Genomic DNA, 13,826 nt, shown 5'->3' on the forward strand with positions numbered 1-13,826 from the left:
TTCGCAGCGAGGCGCGGTTACCAGTGACATTCGCCGCGAGGCGCGTGCCTGTGTGCGTGCATGTGTATAGCCGTGCTGACTGGTGTGCGTGTGTGTGGCCGTCTCACGTCGAGTTAGAAATTTGCTCGTTTTCGCCTTGTGCGGTGTGTCTACCCAACTGCTCTGCCGATCGAATCGCATCCAGTACCCCTCCTTGCCGTCGAAGCAACTCAGAGCGCTGATCCCGAACCGCAGATCCCGCAGTGGGGTGCAATTCACGGTCAGGCGAGGAAAATCCCAGAGAGTCAGCAGCTGAGGAAAGGAAGAACAAGAGCCGACCGAGAAGAAGAAGCAGCAGTAGAAGAGGAGCAGCCGCAGCCTTGCAGAGATGCCTTCCAGCGATCCACTGCCGCCCAAGGAGGGCGCGCTCTTCCGCAAGCTACTTGTAAGCCGGGTGGTTTGTCCCTACCCCTGCCCCCTCCCTGTGCGGTTCCGTGCGTGCCCCCTGACCCCCCGAAAATTCCCGCTGCTCACCGGCTTCGGCACATCCATGTGCTTTTCGGCCAAGTCAGGTGGAATGCCTATTTTTGGCCCAAGCTAAACGTGGGGCAGCACGCGGCTGTCCGGGATGTGCAACTCCTTGGTCCTCCACCTTTACCGCGACTGCGGTGTACCGCTCGATGGTAGCATAACCTCAAAATTTTGCCACTGGGCGGGATGCGGCAATTGGACTAAACCCTTAACTAATCCACTCTCTTATCTCCGTGCCCCGCCAGAAATGCTACGAAATGAAGCAGTACAAAAACGGCCTGAAGCTGGCCAAGCAGATCCTATCCAACCCCAAGTACACGGAGCATGGCGAGACGCTGGCCATGAAGGGATTGACCCTAAACGGCCTGGGGCGCCGCGAGGAGGCCTACAAGTATGTGCGCCTGGGACTGCGCAACGACCTGCGCTCCCATGTCTGCTGGCATGTCTACGGACTGCTCCAGCGCAGCGACAAGAAGTACGATGAGGCCATCAAGTGCTATCGCAACGCGCTCAAGTGGGAGAAGGACAACCTGCAGATCCTGAAGGACCTCTCGCTGTTGCAGATCCAGATGCGAGACCTGGAGGGCTACAAGGAGACGCGCCACCACCTGTTCACGCTGCGCCCCTCGCAGCAAGCTTCCTGGATCGGTTTCGCCATGAGTTACCATCTGTTGCGGGACTACGACATGGCCAACAGCATCCTAGAGACGTTCAGCCAGTCGCAGACCTCGATTGTATGTACCTGGCTACCCTGGAATATCCCATTGTATAATCCAATTTATCCATTTTCTTGCCTCTTTTATGTTGCTTTACGGGCAGGAGGCGCACGACTACCGCCACTCGGAGCTGCTGCTCTACCAGAACCAGATACTCATCGAGTCGGAGCGCCTGCAGCAGGCCGTGGATCATCTGACCCAGTACCAGGCCCAGATCGTTGACAAGCTGGCCGTGCGCGAGACCTTGGGTGACCTGTACATCAAGCTGCAGCAGCAGGAGAAGGCAGTGCCCATCTTCGAGTCTCTGATCCGCCGCAATCCGGAAAATGTGCTCTACTACGAACAGTACATGGCCGCCCGCAAGGCGACCGAGTCCAGTGCCGTGGTGGCGATCTATCGCGTGTTCCAGGAGCAGTACCCGCGCGCCCTTTGCCCCCGCCGCTTGCCTCTGAACATCGCCACCGGTGCCGAGTTTCGCGTCGTGGCCGACGAGTACCTGCGCCGCGGTCTGCGTAAGGGCATTCCGCCGCTCTTTGTCAACGTGCGCACGCTGCATCAGATCCCGGAAAAGGCGGCCGCCATCGAGGAGCTGACGCTTCAGTATTTCGAGAACCTGACGCGTTCCGGCCACTTTTCTCGCGAGGACGCCGACGCCGGGGTTCCCGTCGAGCCGGCCTCGGCGCTGGTGTGGACGGCCCTGTTCCTGGCGCAGCACTACGACTACATGCGTGACACGGACCGTGCCCTCGAGTACATCAATGTGGCGATCGACCATACGCCCACGCTGATCGAGTTGCTCATTACCAAGGGTCGCATCTTCAAGCATGCCGGCGATCCCGTGGAGGCGTACGTCTGGCTGGAAGAGGCGCAGAGCATGGACACGGCGGATCGGTAAGGGTCGCTAGAACGGAGACGGATTTCTCGAAAATAGAATAACATTTTTCTTCCCCCGCAGCTACATTAATTCGAAGTGCGCCAAGTACATGCTGCGCGGCAACATGGTGCAGGAAGCGGAGGAGATCTGCGCCAAGTTCACCCGCGAGGGCGTATCCGCCATGGACAACTTAAATGAGATGCAGTGCATGTGGTTCCAGACGGAGTGCGCCCTGGCTTATCAGCGCATGGGTCGCTGGGGAGAGTCGTTGAAAAAGTGTCACGAGGTGGAGCGCCACTTCGCCGAGATCGTCGAGGACCAGTTCGATTTCCACACCTACTGCATGCGCAAAATGACCCTCCGCGCCTACGTTGGCCTGCTACGGCTAGAGGACGTGCTGCGCCAGCATCCTTTCTACTTCAAGGCGGCCAAGTGCGCCATCGAGGTGTACATCCGTCTGTACGACAAGCCTCTCAAGTTGGAGACAACTATCGAGGAGATCGACATAGGTAAGTAAACTGATAAGACTTCTGTTGTACAAACGTTAAACCTTCTTTACTCCGGCACAGAGAACCTGCCCCCTTCGGAACTGAAGAAGCTGCGCAGCAAACAGCGCAAGGCCAAGAAGAAAGCCGAGCTGGAAAGTGCGCAGGCCGCACAGGCGCAGGTGAAGCGCGAGCAGCACCAGAAGTCGAAGCAGCAGGCGAGCCAGGAGACCGATCCCGATGCTCCACAGCTGGACGAGCTGGTGGCCGAGAAGCTGGAACGCACGGACGATCCGCTGGAGAAGGCCATCGATTTCCTGAAGCCGCTACAGCAGCTGGCCAAGGAGCGCATCGAGACGCACCTGTTGGCCTTCGAGGTGTACTACCGCAAGAACAAGCTGCTCCTAATGCTGCAGTGCATCCGACGCGCTCGCGCCGTGAACGCCGCGCACCCCGAAGTCCACAGCTGCATTATACGCTTCGTGAAGTCGTTGACAATCGCCGCCAAGGAACAGCCGTTCAATGAGCACGTGCAGCAGGTGCTGGACAAGGCCACCAAAGAACTGATAGGCAGCAAGACGCCCCAGCAGCTCAACGACGAGTTCATTGCCAAAAACAACGCTTCCATTCTGCATTTATACGAGGGCGCCCGCAGTCTGTACGAGCTGGACAATAGTAAAAAGGCGGCGGCCATCAAGCTGGTCACCAGCTTCAACCTGACCAAGCTGCGGCTAGAAGTGAGTTTATATTGACTGACCCCTGATTTCACCCTCTTACGCTGTAACTTTACTTTCGCAGGAGGCCACCAAAATCTACACAGCGTTGCGGGACGGCGATGTGTTTGGCGAGTGCGAGGCCGAGGCCGCACTCTATCAGCAGGCGTGCCATGAACGCTTCCAGTACGCCCGCATCTTTCGCAATGTCGAGGAGCTGGAGGCCCAGCTGCAGGAGAAGGAGGCCGCCAAGCTGCGCGCCGAGGAGGAGCAGCAGCAACTGATTCACGTGGATTCTAGTGAACCGGTGTCGGTTTTGGCCACGGCAGCGGCAGCGTCTTAGGACCAAACAAGACTGCTACCCAAATCCCGCAACCGCAGATATATAACAGCAACAAAACAGATCCGCGGATGGCACTAACAACTACAACAACAACAATAACTAGAAGGAGATGGAGATGGAGACGGAAAAGCGAACCTAACTAACAACAAAACAATATGAACAGGAATAAGCTTAGCTCTATAAACAACGGCAACCACAATAAAATTCACTATTAACAACAACAACCAACCAGTGCTAAAATGCTATGACGAGAAGGCTGAGCTGATCCAAGCAAAGCTGAGTTTATCTGATTTGCGGAGCGGTGTGCCTTTTTGTGCGGTGGCGACCCCACCAACCCCACCTGAGAACACACATCCCTTCATCCATCCTCTTGGCAGATCCACACAGCATCCCATAGAAGCTCCGCCAGGAGACACATAGCTACATATAAACAATAACTAACCAAGTTGACACTGTTGTAGGACTTTTAAAATTGAATGAAATTGAAATTGATGAACCTTGTTGACAACACTACACTTGCTGGCTTTCTTTAAACATTTTGTTTCTTATTATTTTTAACGAATGCATTGTATGTACATATAAAGTCGTAATTAATTATACGCAAATCAAAACCTTAACTCGTAACGGAGGATAAGTCTTATTACATTTCGATTGAGCACACGGAAATGAGAGCGGGGGTGTGTTGAGTACCCTTGTTCCTAGTGTTCTAGCTTTCGTGGTCTGTACAATGTGATTTGCGTTGATAAGGGATCGTTTTCTTGTCCGCTTATACGTTGTATAAGGTTGAAACCTACTGTATGTCCAATATTAGTACAAGAAGACAACCTAAATTCTCAGTGACTTGCCACTTTATTTGGCATTATAATAGCTGGCACCTGGTTGGTGGCCACTGGGACGCTCGCGCCAGTTGGTTATCTTCTGCTCGCGCCAGTTGGAAGCCTTCTCCTCGCGCCAGTTGGGAGTCTTCCGCTCGCGCCAGTTGGAAATCTTATCCGGCACCTGCATCAAAACTTCTGGCTGGGCCCGGCACTCCGGTTTGGCCTTCGGGACAGGGCCCGTCTTGACGAACTCCTCCGAAATCTGCGACTTCATGGTGATCGGCAGCCACTCTGTTTTAACCGCAGTCATATAGCGTCCGCTGGCCTTAAGCTTATTCTTTAGTTCTTCGTCTGCAGGCGAAGAACCATTAGAAATATAAACTTTTCGGCCAAAAAAAGACGCACCTGACATGTTCCTTTTGTCGTTGATTAGAGCAGTATGCAAGGTATCCCTCTTTTTAACACTAGGCCTGCTATGATGTCTGTTTCAAAGGCATAGTTTGCCGAGGCCCGATAGTCCTATGGCAAGCACCTAATAAACCCACACTGAAATTCAAAAAATCTTTACTGTGACCAGTTTTTTTTGGGCGCAACAGCTCTTCCAGGTCGAGTTCCTCCTAAAACACTCCTTTACACGACACATACCTTAACCTCCAGTAAGTGACCAAAATAAAGAGGACTACTACTAAGAAATACTAGGAATATCAGGAAACAGTCGAGTTTATTAAAGAAAATTAAAAGTTGAGTCAGTCTCACTTTAGAATTAATATAATCAACAATTTCTGTAGGATATACAGTCCATTGGATGCAGCTCTTTCGACTGCCTCGCACAGACTAGGAAATGAAAATTGGATGATTCTAAATAACTTTTTGCGTAAGGTGGGTTTTGAACTTAAAAATACTGAGCTTTCAAATTTCAAGCATGGAGGTCTTATAGAGGATCAACTCGTTGAGTGGACCCCGTTCTTTGTGGAATAACAATTGTAGAGCCATCATCATCTCAATGCATTATATATTCCAAATCAAATTTGGCCCCAATCCGTGGAACTCGCTGCCTCCTTGGCTTGATTGCCTGGAAGAATTGGGAATACGTAAGTGTAATATATGGATATACAATTCCGGACCCTTTGCTCACCTGAGATGAGACGGTTTCAACCGTCCCGGCTGCTGGCACAGCTTTGGACTGTGATGTCGACGCCTGCTGATGCAGAAAGATATTAATGGAGGGATCAGAGGGAGATCGATGGGGGATAGGGCTCACCTGAATTGTAAGTGTTTGCAGAAGCTCGATAGCTTGATCACTCGGTGACTTGTCCGGAAGACTAGAACTGGAAGTGGTGTCTGTCGAGTCGTTTAACGATTGCTGCAATGCATGCGGAAAACAAAATCCTTGAAATGACATCGCTGAACCCAATTCACTTGCTTAATCTATTATTACAGCATCTGGCTCCTGGCGACCACCGGTTGGCTGAGCACGCTTCGATTTCCTCGGACGATACGCCTGTATGGGCACAAAGTCCTGTATCGAGGAGTAGCGTGGCGGCTCCACATTGCGGATCTCCTTCAGCTGGTGGAATGGCGGTGGATACGGCGTCTGGTGCGACTGGTACGTCTGGTAGGGATTGGTCTGCTGCATGCGCACATGGTTGTTGTTGAAGGCACTTTGCGCAGCCATGTTGTGGTTGGATCGCTGCTGATTTCCGTTGTTGAATCCAGAGAGGGGTACGCTGGCGTGCTGCTGCAGCAGTGGCTGCCTCATCGGGGGTACTGTTGTGGGTGGTGCCGGGTGCAGCTCCGCTCCCGTCGGGACGCTTCTGTACCACTGCTGGCTCTTGATGCGATCGCTTTGCTGTTGCTTCTGTGCCTCCTGCTGCCAGAAGAGTGGGGGCTTGGGCAAGTTCTGTAATGTAATTGTGTGAAAATGAATGGTTGGCCAAAGCAAATCTCGGTTAGAGGGCTCACTGGCATTTGCCCGGGGCGTGAAGCGAGCTGCAAGGGCGGTGGACGTGGCTGTGGCTGCTGCGGCGACTCCAGAGATTCCGTCACTTCTTGTTGCTTCTTCATGCCCAGCAATGACATGAGTGCTAGTGTCTGATCCTGCGGCGTCACTGTGGCAGCCGCAGCTGTAGTGGCAGGCGTCTGGGCCATAGCCACGGAGGAACTGCCGCCCTGCTGGCGTGAGGGATACTGCCGCCAACTTTCTTGCGCCGGCTGAGGCTTGGCCGTTGGGGCACTGGCAGTGGCACGCTCCCGCCAGTTGGAAACCTTCTGCTCCGGCAGCAACTGCGCCTGGCCTGACCTCGACCGCTCCGTGCCCTTCGAGTCGGCACGCGTCTTCAGGAACTCGTCGGAAACCTCGGTCTTCATGGTGATGGGTACCCAATTCGATCCTGCTGCTGTCACATAACGACTGCTGCTCGTCTGTTGTGGATCCCGAGAGTTTGTGCGGACGTTTTTGTCGTTCTGCTGGGGAGTCCTCGTCGACTGCACCTTGTCGTTTGACTTCTGTGCTTGTTCTAAAGAATAAACTTGCTGCATTAGTAAATGTTTAAAGGCCTAGTTAGGCAAGTTGTTAGCCCTTACTATAGATTAGCTTTGATAGTCTCCGATGTAAATACATACATCTTACAACTAAAATAAATAAATACGGGAGCTTGACTTGCTGCACTTACCGTTCGTGAAGATGACCACCATGGCGTTCTCGGGCACCTTGTAGACCCGGTCTTGGGCGATGCCGTGGATGTCGTTGCAATTCGGAACGGGCTTGTCGAACAGCACCTCGCAAAAGGTGTCCACGGCATGAACGCATTCCAGGCGAACCGGATTGGGATCGGTTACGGGGTGGATCCCGATCACCGTGCCTTTGATGCCGACCGGCACCATGTAGATGGTGCGGACGATGACGACGCGGTCAAAGAGCCGCACTGGTCTACGCGAGCGGTAGATTTCCGGCAGAGTGACATTGGGCTTGATGAGCAGATGCGGCTTGACCTGCAGCTTAACGTCCTTAACGGGCAGGGAGCGCAGCTCGTCGACGGCGGCCATCAGCAGCTCCACCGTCTCGCGGCAGACCGTCTTGGAGCCGCACGAAATCCGCTCGACTTTCATGTGCGGTTGCTGGCGCACCCAGTTGGCCAGATCCTCAACGCGGTGCTGGCCCACCGCATCCGGGAAAACATCCTGCTCGAACACATACTCGCCGCGATCGTTGCTGACGCCAAAGAAGGCGACAACGTCCGGGTAACGCTGGCAATAGTCCCGCATCAGTTCCAAGGCCAGGCTGGAGTAGAACCACTGATTGCCCGACCGGCAGCAGTAGCCGGCACGCTCCTCGTTCTGCCGCGGGTACTTGAGCTGCAGGCCAATGTTGTGCTTGGCCACGTTTTCCATCTTCTCCCGCCGAGGACCGAGGACCACCCACACGGTGCCGGTAAGGCGACCCAAGGCCCGCCCGTTGATGTTCAGCAAATGGCAAACCTCGTAGGTGTTCAACAAGTCCCGGTCTCGTTCTTCCTGCAGGGCGCGTGCCTCCTGGACGTCTGGTTCCGGACGCACACGGATGTTGACTGTAGCGGAGAAAAGGAACAAAATTAAAGCGTGGCCGTGCCATGGTGCACCGAGACTGGCTTACCCTGGATGCGGCCGCAGCTGTAGGCGAGAAGGGGATCCATCACAGTGCCCTCGCTGCCGTAATACGGGTTGCCGATAAAGAAGATCGGGCTGCCGGCGGGGAAGAAATCCTCAACCTTGCTAAATTGCTTGCGCATACTCTCCTTCACGGCCAGTTCGGCCACCACGCCCTGGGCGGGATAGCCGGTGATAGCGCTGCTCCACGCGTCGCGCACCTTCAGCGTTCCCTTAACCCCGAACTCCGTGGAGCTGCCGGCATAGGTGCGCACGTAGACGAGCACGTCGTAGTTGTGGAACTGGATGCCCATGCGTGTAGTAAAGCTGCCAGAGGGGAGAGAGAAGGAGGAGGAGCATTAGCAGTTGGGCGGAGGGTGCAGGAAGCGTCTTCACACTCAACTGTTCCTGCAGCGTCTTGCACTCCGAGTCGAAGCGCCGCGAGTCATTGGCCGAGAGTCCCTCCTCGTCGACCCGCTGATCTCGCGTTGCAACACGTACCACCTTCGCCTTGATGAGATGCGGCCAACCGATGTGCACTACCTGCTCCAGATACTGCCCGGCCACCGCCTCCAGGGTGTCCTCCAATGGTCGTTTGCGCGGCTTGAGGACCATGTTCTGGTTGCGGCTAACCTGCTCGAAGACCTTGACGCGATCGTGGCGCAGCTCAAACTGGAAGATGGGAGGGCACATTTAACGGCTGGCTTGAAAAGCGGAATGACCAATACACTCACGTCGAAGGGCAGATGCTGCATGGTGGGGAAGCCCGGGAAGAAAACGTGCCTCGCCGCGTTGGGCAGCTCCACACACACGCTGTGCGGCAGGTTGAGAGCGATCTCGCGCGACCATTTGGCCACCTCGGTGCAGTAGAGGTTCGCCAGCGCCCGCAGCGGCGGTTTCGGGGCCATGGGGCCCTGCGACTCCGAACTGTGCCTGTAGAGGTACATGGGACCATGGCGGTTCCGCTCGCGCTCCGCCTCCGAGAGCAGCACCTCGCAGGGGCGCATCGCCGCCAGCAGCCGCCGCTCGTCGATGAAGGGTATCAGAACCACCGCCTCCCAGTCGTGCTTCTTGCCGTTGAGATCGCTTTCGAAGTCCAGCGGATAGAACTCGGCCAGCGGACTGCTGGGCAGCAGCATGAGGTCGTGGTAGGCGAGTGGGAGCAGCTTGCAACTGGCCGCCGGTAGCACCGCCAATAGCTGCGTGAAGAAGGGGAGACTGGATTTAGAATAAGTGCTGCTTAAAGGGATTAAACCTTGATGCCAAAACAACTAATTTAAAATTATTTTATACAAAATTTGGTGTTTCAAAAGTAGTTTGAAAAACATGTGGTACTTATAAAATATATATACTACATGGCTTCCTTCTACATGTCGCATACTTTCCGACGAATCTATGATACCCTTCTACTCTACGAGTGACGAGTATAAAAATACTATCTATGATTTAGAGCAGGATAGGTGTATGATCTTATGCATATAAGCGGCTATGTTGAAAGTACAGGCTGTATTTCTATTAATACAATTAATTTTGGATAGAAGTACCTTAATATTTTGGGCTCACTGAATAGTTTGAAATGTGCCATAAAGCTGAACTCAAAATCACAGTGCCCAACTCACCTGCTGGAATGGAAGGAAGGGCGTCCCGAGCTGGAAGTCGATCTGCACCTGCTCGATGTTCTTAAGGTCGCTGATGAAGGGCGCGTAGTGGAAGGGGTAGTACCAATCCCAGGACTGCACACCGCGGTAGTAGTAGTCGAGAATCCACTGCAGCGCGTTCACGTAGTGGTGGCCCAACTCCTCAAGCAACTGGCCCTGCGCCTCCCTCTTGAACTTGTTTCGGTAGTAGTTGCGCTTGTAATTCTTAAACTCGTTCATCAGGGCCGCTTCCTCGTTGCTCCAGTCCTCCTCGCTATCGTCCTCGTACAGCTGGGAACATGGAAAGGGATTAGCAGGTGGACTAAGGGCAGCGGGAACACTGCTTACCTTCATGCTCTCATTGATGAGGGCTCCCAGGTCCGAATCGTAGCTCTCGTTGGCCGTGATTTCGGCCACATCGATGTCGAAGGCCTCCGTCTTGGCGTTCATGTACTTCAGATCGTCGGCGTGCTCCTTGAACTGCTCCAGCTCCACCTCGGTCAGGGCCGACATGAAGATCTGCAGACGCCGCAGGTTGAGCTTGCCGTTTTCGTTAATGTTCCCGCCGAGGGCCGGGTAAATGTTGATGTAGGTGCGGTAGAGCAGTGGCAAGGCGTTGGAGGAGATGTGGAGGCACGGCAGATGGGGTATAAAGTCGTTGCCGACCATGAAGCCCATCAGAACCCAATCGTCAATCAGTTGCGCCACGTCCAGCTTCCGCTCAGGCGTATTGAGAGCGTCGAACTCGAGCTCCAGGTACTCGCGCAGCAGGCCCAAGTGCAGCAGAAAGAAGCGCGTCTCCTCCACCGAGGCGCGCTTCACGTTCTTCCCGAACTTGACCTCCTCGCGCAACACCACAAAGTGCAGTTCGTGGGTGCAGAGGCCTAGGATGATCAGATCGGCGTCCAGGCCGTACAGACAGTGCCGCGTGTTGGGGTCAAAGTCCGGCTGGGCCTTCATGTACCGAATGTAGTCCATGATCTTGTGCTCGCCCTCTCCGGGCGTCTCTTGGCCGCTGAGGATCACGCTGCACCGCTGCCACAGCGGATCCGTTGAGATCTTCGTCTTGAGGAAGGCGCGCAGTCCGTCCTGTAGCCGCACCATGAACTCAGTACCCGGGGTGATGCAGTTGCTATCGAAGCGCTCGTGCTCCCGCCGCTCGCCCCGCTGCGCCGCCTTCGCCTCCAGTAGCTCGGCCTCGCGGGCCGATCGGAATCTCCTGCTCCGTTGCTGGTTCATTTTGGCTCGGGGCGCCACCCCGTCGACGGCCAGGAAGAAGAGACGCTGCGGCTTAATCAGGTAAAACAGCTTGTCCACGTAGTTGAAGATGTCCTGGAAAATCTGCTGCTCCTCCAGGTGAAAGTGTATGTTGTTGTCATCCGGGTGCGAGCAGTTGTGCACGATGCCGTTCATGTCCAGGTACAGGTTGTCGAACTCGGGTATCTAGGGGGTAAGGACGCGTATCACAGATGTAGCTAATGTGGTTAACCTGGCAGCCGCATCCGCGTCCCACGCATCCACTTACGCTGTGCTCCCGCGCCAACTCACTGAGGCAAGGATAACGCTCGCTGATGTAGCGAAAAAACTTCGGGACGCCCATGTCGCTGCTCTGGATTGGGATCTGTGGCTACTACCGTGCAACTCCTCCTTGGTCACTGAGAAATTTTGGGATTTTTGAGCGAAAGTTTACTGCGTTCAGTTGTTTTTCTTTATCAACTCTGTGTGTAGTTGTATTGATTAAGACCTTATTTGCAAATAGTAGGCGTGGCGTTGCCACAGTGTCGGCACACACGCGATTCAACCTGTGGCAAGGCCGAAAAGGATTAACTCAATGCATTCCCTTTGAAAACAAGGCGTTACACGGTTATCATCTCAAGGAAATCGTTGGCGCTTTTTCCCATTTCTTAAAGGTATTCAAGCTACAGACTTTTCGTTTCAGAGGCGCGAACACACCAATCTGGCAGCACTAGCAGAAACTCAATTCTTCGAGTGCAAAATACCGTGTAAGCAAGAGCCAGTTGGTAACTGCAAACTTCTTGGGTACACGCCGACGTATAAACGCGGTGCTGGAGGTGAAAGCGAAGCAGTGGCAGTTAGCGGAGACACACGCCCGGCCTAGCGAAGACACCCTCTGGAGCATGTTTGTTATTTCTGGGTTTTATCCCAGTCTTGTTCACAAGGTGTTAGTCTTGGTATTCTGGTAAGTCGAAATATCACACATAACAGACATTTTCGTACCAAAAATAATGAAAATGAGTAAACCAAAAATATGTCAGCCGAGAAACCCTCCCGACATTTCAGTGTGACCGCCCGTGGAATCGCACCGTTTCCAATTAGAATAAAAACCGAGCAGCTGTTTCTCCAACAGCAAAGCGCTTGTGTTCCAAATTTTACGTAATTCGTATTTTGAAGCCGAATATCTGCGTATACTGAGAGCAGTTCAGCACGCCTAGCGAAATGTCGGCCCTCCGCCAAGTGATGTGCCGAGGCACTGCCTCCCTGCAGCTGTAAGTGCCTGCCCGCGGTCAGAGCAAGTGGCGAACCCAATCTCTGATTTCCTGCTCCATTGCAGCTATCAGGCCAACAAACTGGCCGCCGCCCGCTGGGCATCCGCGTCCTCATCCTCGCCGGACGGCGGTCCACTGGACCCCAAGCTGGCCCTGGCCCGACCCGATGAGCTGGAGCAGCGCAACAAGCTGAGCGGCAAGATCTCCGTGCCCACGGCCGTCAATCTTGGTCCCATAAGCGGGGTTCCCGAGGAGCATCTCAAGGAACGCCGCGTCCGCATCCATATTCCGCCTAAGAATGCCATGCAGAGCGGCACGGACAACATCAACACCTGGCAGATCGAGTTCGACAACCGCGAGCGCTGGGAGAACCCCCTCATGGGCTGGGCTTCCACGTGAGTAGCTGCTACCTGTCCACTAGACTAGTGGCACTGACAACCTCCTAACTTTCCAGCGGCGACCCGCTGTCCAACATGAACGTGCAGTTCGGCTCTCAGGAGGAGGCCATCACATACTGCGAACGAAACGGCTGGCGCTGGTACGTCGACGGCGCCGAGAAGCCCAAGAAGGAGCGCGTCAAGAACTACGGCATCAACTTTGCCTGGAACAAGCGCACGCGCGTCTCCACCAAGTAGGCTCCTCCACCGCCAGGAGGATCCTATGGCCAGGATCATAGGCAACAATTCTTTTTTTTCTCTTTGCTTTGTTCATTATCTGAATACCCAAATAAACAGTCTGCTGGACTTAGGAAGAACTTTAGATGAAGATTAGTTGTTTTAATGACGAGTGGAGTGAGAATGATGATGCCTGCGCGGGTCTTGCTCCTCCCGATGCCTGTGTACATGGCGCTGCCTCTCTGGACTGCGACTGCAACTCCTGTTTCGACTGCCGGCATATCTGTGCTCCCGTTCCCTGTGCTCCTGCTCCCTCCTGCCGTGCTTCGACTCCCTCATCCTGTGATCCTTCTCCCTCCTCCCGTGCTCCTCCTCCCTTACCCTGTGCTCCCGCTCCCTCTTCTTGCATTCCTCTTTCCGGGCCTTCTCCTGCTCCCACTGCCTTTGCAGCGCCTGCATCTGAAGGCTGACCAGCTGATGCAGCTCTTCTTTGAGCGTGGGCTTGCTCTTGCGGTGGCGGCGTTGCTTCTTTCCCTCGCGCTTGGTCTCGCCCACGAGTTCGGCAAAGGCGGCGTTGTCCCCGAACTGCGGGTGCTTCGCGGTGTGCTGCAGAACATACTGGTAGATGAGAAGCCTGTTTGGCGCCTTGAGTGCCACCTGCAGATCTTCAAAGGAGGTGGCGCCAATTGGCTGGCTTGTGTCCGATCCAATAATCTTTTGGATAGATGCGTCGTCTAGCTGAACGGTAAAGGCGGGATTGGAGCAGCACGATGGGGGCAGTTGCTCCAGTATCTCCGCGTTCTGCTCTGGTATCGGTTTACTTGTGGCCTCCATCACCCTCTGCTCGCTCCAGTTGAGGCTCCCTAGCAGGTCGCTCAAGCGTCTCCTACTGGCGGCAACGAATAGACGCAGCTGCTCTCGATCCCCGCCAGACATGATTAACCAAAACACCAAGGAAAACTGATAGTGTTGGAAAAGCGCAAAA

The 13,826-nt window shown here is 54.4% G+C and overlaps 5 protein-coding genes across 7 annotated transcripts; 2 read left to right on the top strand and 3 right to left on the bottom strand.

Moving 5' to 3' along the window:
- Positions 1 to 57: 57 nt before the first annotated feature.
- Positions 58 to 4,258, top strand: LOC108024192 (N-alpha-acetyltransferase 16, NatA auxiliary subunit). The gene is made up of 6 exons (XM_017094038.3): positions 58 to 424; positions 756 to 1,244; positions 1,330 to 2,117; positions 2,182 to 2,609; positions 2,670 to 3,322; positions 3,384 to 4,258. The coding sequence occupies exons 1-6, from the start codon at positions 368 to 370 to the stop codon at positions 3,639 to 3,641; spliced, it is 2,673 nt and encodes an 890-aa protein (XP_016949527.1). The 5' UTR covers positions 58 to 367; the 3' UTR covers positions 3,642 to 4,258.
- Positions 4,259 to 4,312: 54 nt separating this feature from the next.
- On the bottom strand, positions 4,313 to 5,005 carry LOC108024204 (uncharacterized). 2 transcript variants are annotated; one of them, XM_050886112.1, is made up of 3 exons: positions 4,865 to 5,005; positions 4,487 to 4,810; positions 4,313 to 4,434 (listed from the first exon to the last, which is right to left on the bottom strand). In XM_050886112.1, exons 1-2 carry the CDS (start codon positions 4,869 to 4,871, stop codon positions 4,491 to 4,493), a joined length of 327 nt encoding a protein of 108 aa, XP_050742069.1. In that variant the 5' UTR covers positions 4,872 to 5,005; the 3' UTR covers positions 4,313 to 4,434; positions 4,487 to 4,490. The 2 variants fall into 2 exon arrangements, with proteins under 2 accessions (XP_050742069.1, XP_016949543.1); XM_017094054.3 differs by having other exon boundaries at positions 4,321 to 4,810.
- A 147-nt stretch (positions 5,006 to 5,152) lies between these two features.
- Positions 5,153 to 11,748, bottom strand: LOC108024201 (5'-3' exoribonuclease 1). 2 transcript variants are annotated; one of them, XM_017094051.3, is made up of 12 exons: positions 11,246 to 11,748; positions 10,069 to 11,163; positions 9,703 to 10,011; positions 8,818 to 9,282; positions 8,487 to 8,755; positions 8,091 to 8,410; positions 7,132 to 8,025; positions 6,422 to 6,975; positions 5,898 to 6,359; positions 5,721 to 5,822; positions 5,595 to 5,660; positions 5,153 to 5,531 (listed from the first exon to the last, which is right to left on the bottom strand). In XM_017094051.3, exons 1-12 carry the CDS (start codon positions 11,318 to 11,320, stop codon positions 5,460 to 5,462), a joined length of 4,683 nt encoding a protein of 1,560 aa, XP_016949540.1. In that variant the 5' UTR covers positions 11,321 to 11,748; the 3' UTR covers positions 5,153 to 5,459. The 2 variants fall into 2 exon arrangements, with proteins under 2 accessions (XP_016949540.1, XP_016949541.1); XM_017094052.3 differs by having other exon boundaries at positions 5,595 to 5,657; positions 11,246 to 11,747.
- A 284-nt stretch (positions 11,749 to 12,032) lies between these two features.
- On the top strand, positions 12,033 to 12,986 carry LOC108024203 (NADH dehydrogenase [ubiquinone] iron-sulfur protein 4, mitochondrial). Its single transcript, XM_017094053.3, has 3 exons — positions 12,033 to 12,227; positions 12,293 to 12,622; positions 12,682 to 12,986. The coding sequence occupies exons 1-3, from the start codon at positions 12,178 to 12,180 to the stop codon at positions 12,860 to 12,862; spliced, it is 561 nt and encodes a 186-aa protein (XP_016949542.1). The 5' UTR covers positions 12,033 to 12,177; the 3' UTR covers positions 12,863 to 12,986.
- LOC108024091 (uncharacterized) lies at positions 12,983 to 13,824 on the bottom strand. Its single transcript, XM_017093866.3, has one exon. It carries the CDS (start codon positions 13,775 to 13,777, stop codon positions 13,004 to 13,006), a length of 774 nt encoding a protein of 257 aa, XP_016949355.1. The 5' UTR covers positions 13,778 to 13,824; the 3' UTR covers positions 12,983 to 13,003.
- Positions 13,825 to 13,826: the final 2 nt, after the last annotated feature.

Source organism: Drosophila biarmipes, chromosome X (genome assembly GCF_025231255.1).
Source record: "Drosophila biarmipes strain raj3 chromosome X, RU_DBia_V1.1, whole genome shotgun sequence".
NCBI lineage: Eukaryota > Metazoa > Arthropoda > Insecta > Diptera > Drosophilidae > Drosophila > Drosophila biarmipes.

What these genes read in the sequence shown, in the direction of transcription:
- LOC108024192 (XM_017094038.3), top strand. Translation starts at nt 368, where the DNA reads ATGCCTTCCAGCGATCCACTGCCGCCCAAGGAGGGCGCGCTCTTCCGC. An exon ending in TATCGAGGAGATCGACATAG is followed by an intron (nt 2,610 to 2,669) that starts GTAAGTAAACTG and finishes ACTCCGGCACAG; the next exon opens with AGAACCTGCCCCCTTCGGAA. An exon ending in TGACCAAGCTGCGGCTAGAA is followed by an intron (nt 3,323 to 3,383) that starts GTGAGTTTATAT and finishes TTACTTTCGCAG; the next exon opens with GAGGCCACCAAAATCTACAC.
- LOC108024201 (XM_017094051.3), bottom strand. Translation starts at nt 11,320, where the DNA reads ATGGGCGTCCCGAAGTTTTTTCGCTACATCAGCGAGCGTTATCCTTGC. An exon ending in TCATCAATGAGAGCATGAAG is followed by an intron (nt 10,012 to 10,068) that starts GTAAGCAGTGTT and finishes CCATGTTCCCAG; the next exon opens with CTGTACGAGGACGATAGCGA. An exon ending in GGTGGTCATCTTCACGAACG is followed by an intron (nt 6,976 to 7,131) that starts GTAAGTGCAGCA and finishes TTTATTCTTTAG; the next exon opens with AACAAGCACAGAAGTCAAAC.
- LOC108024203 (XM_017094053.3), top strand. Translation starts at nt 12,178, where the DNA reads ATGTCGGCCCTCCGCCAAGTGATGTGCCGAGGCACTGCCTCCCTGCAG. An exon ending in GGCACTGCCTCCCTGCAGCT is followed by an intron (nt 12,228 to 12,292) that starts GTAAGTGCCTGC and finishes GCTCCATTGCAG; the next exon opens with CTATCAGGCCAACAAACTGG. An exon ending in CTCATGGGCTGGGCTTCCAC is followed by an intron (nt 12,623 to 12,681) that starts GTGAGTAGCTGC and finishes CTAACTTTCCAG; the next exon opens with CGGCGACCCGCTGTCCAACA.
- LOC108024091 (XM_017093866.3), bottom strand. Translation starts at nt 13,777, where the DNA reads ATGTCTGGCGGGGATCGAGAGCAGCTGCGTCTATTCGTTGCCGCCAGT.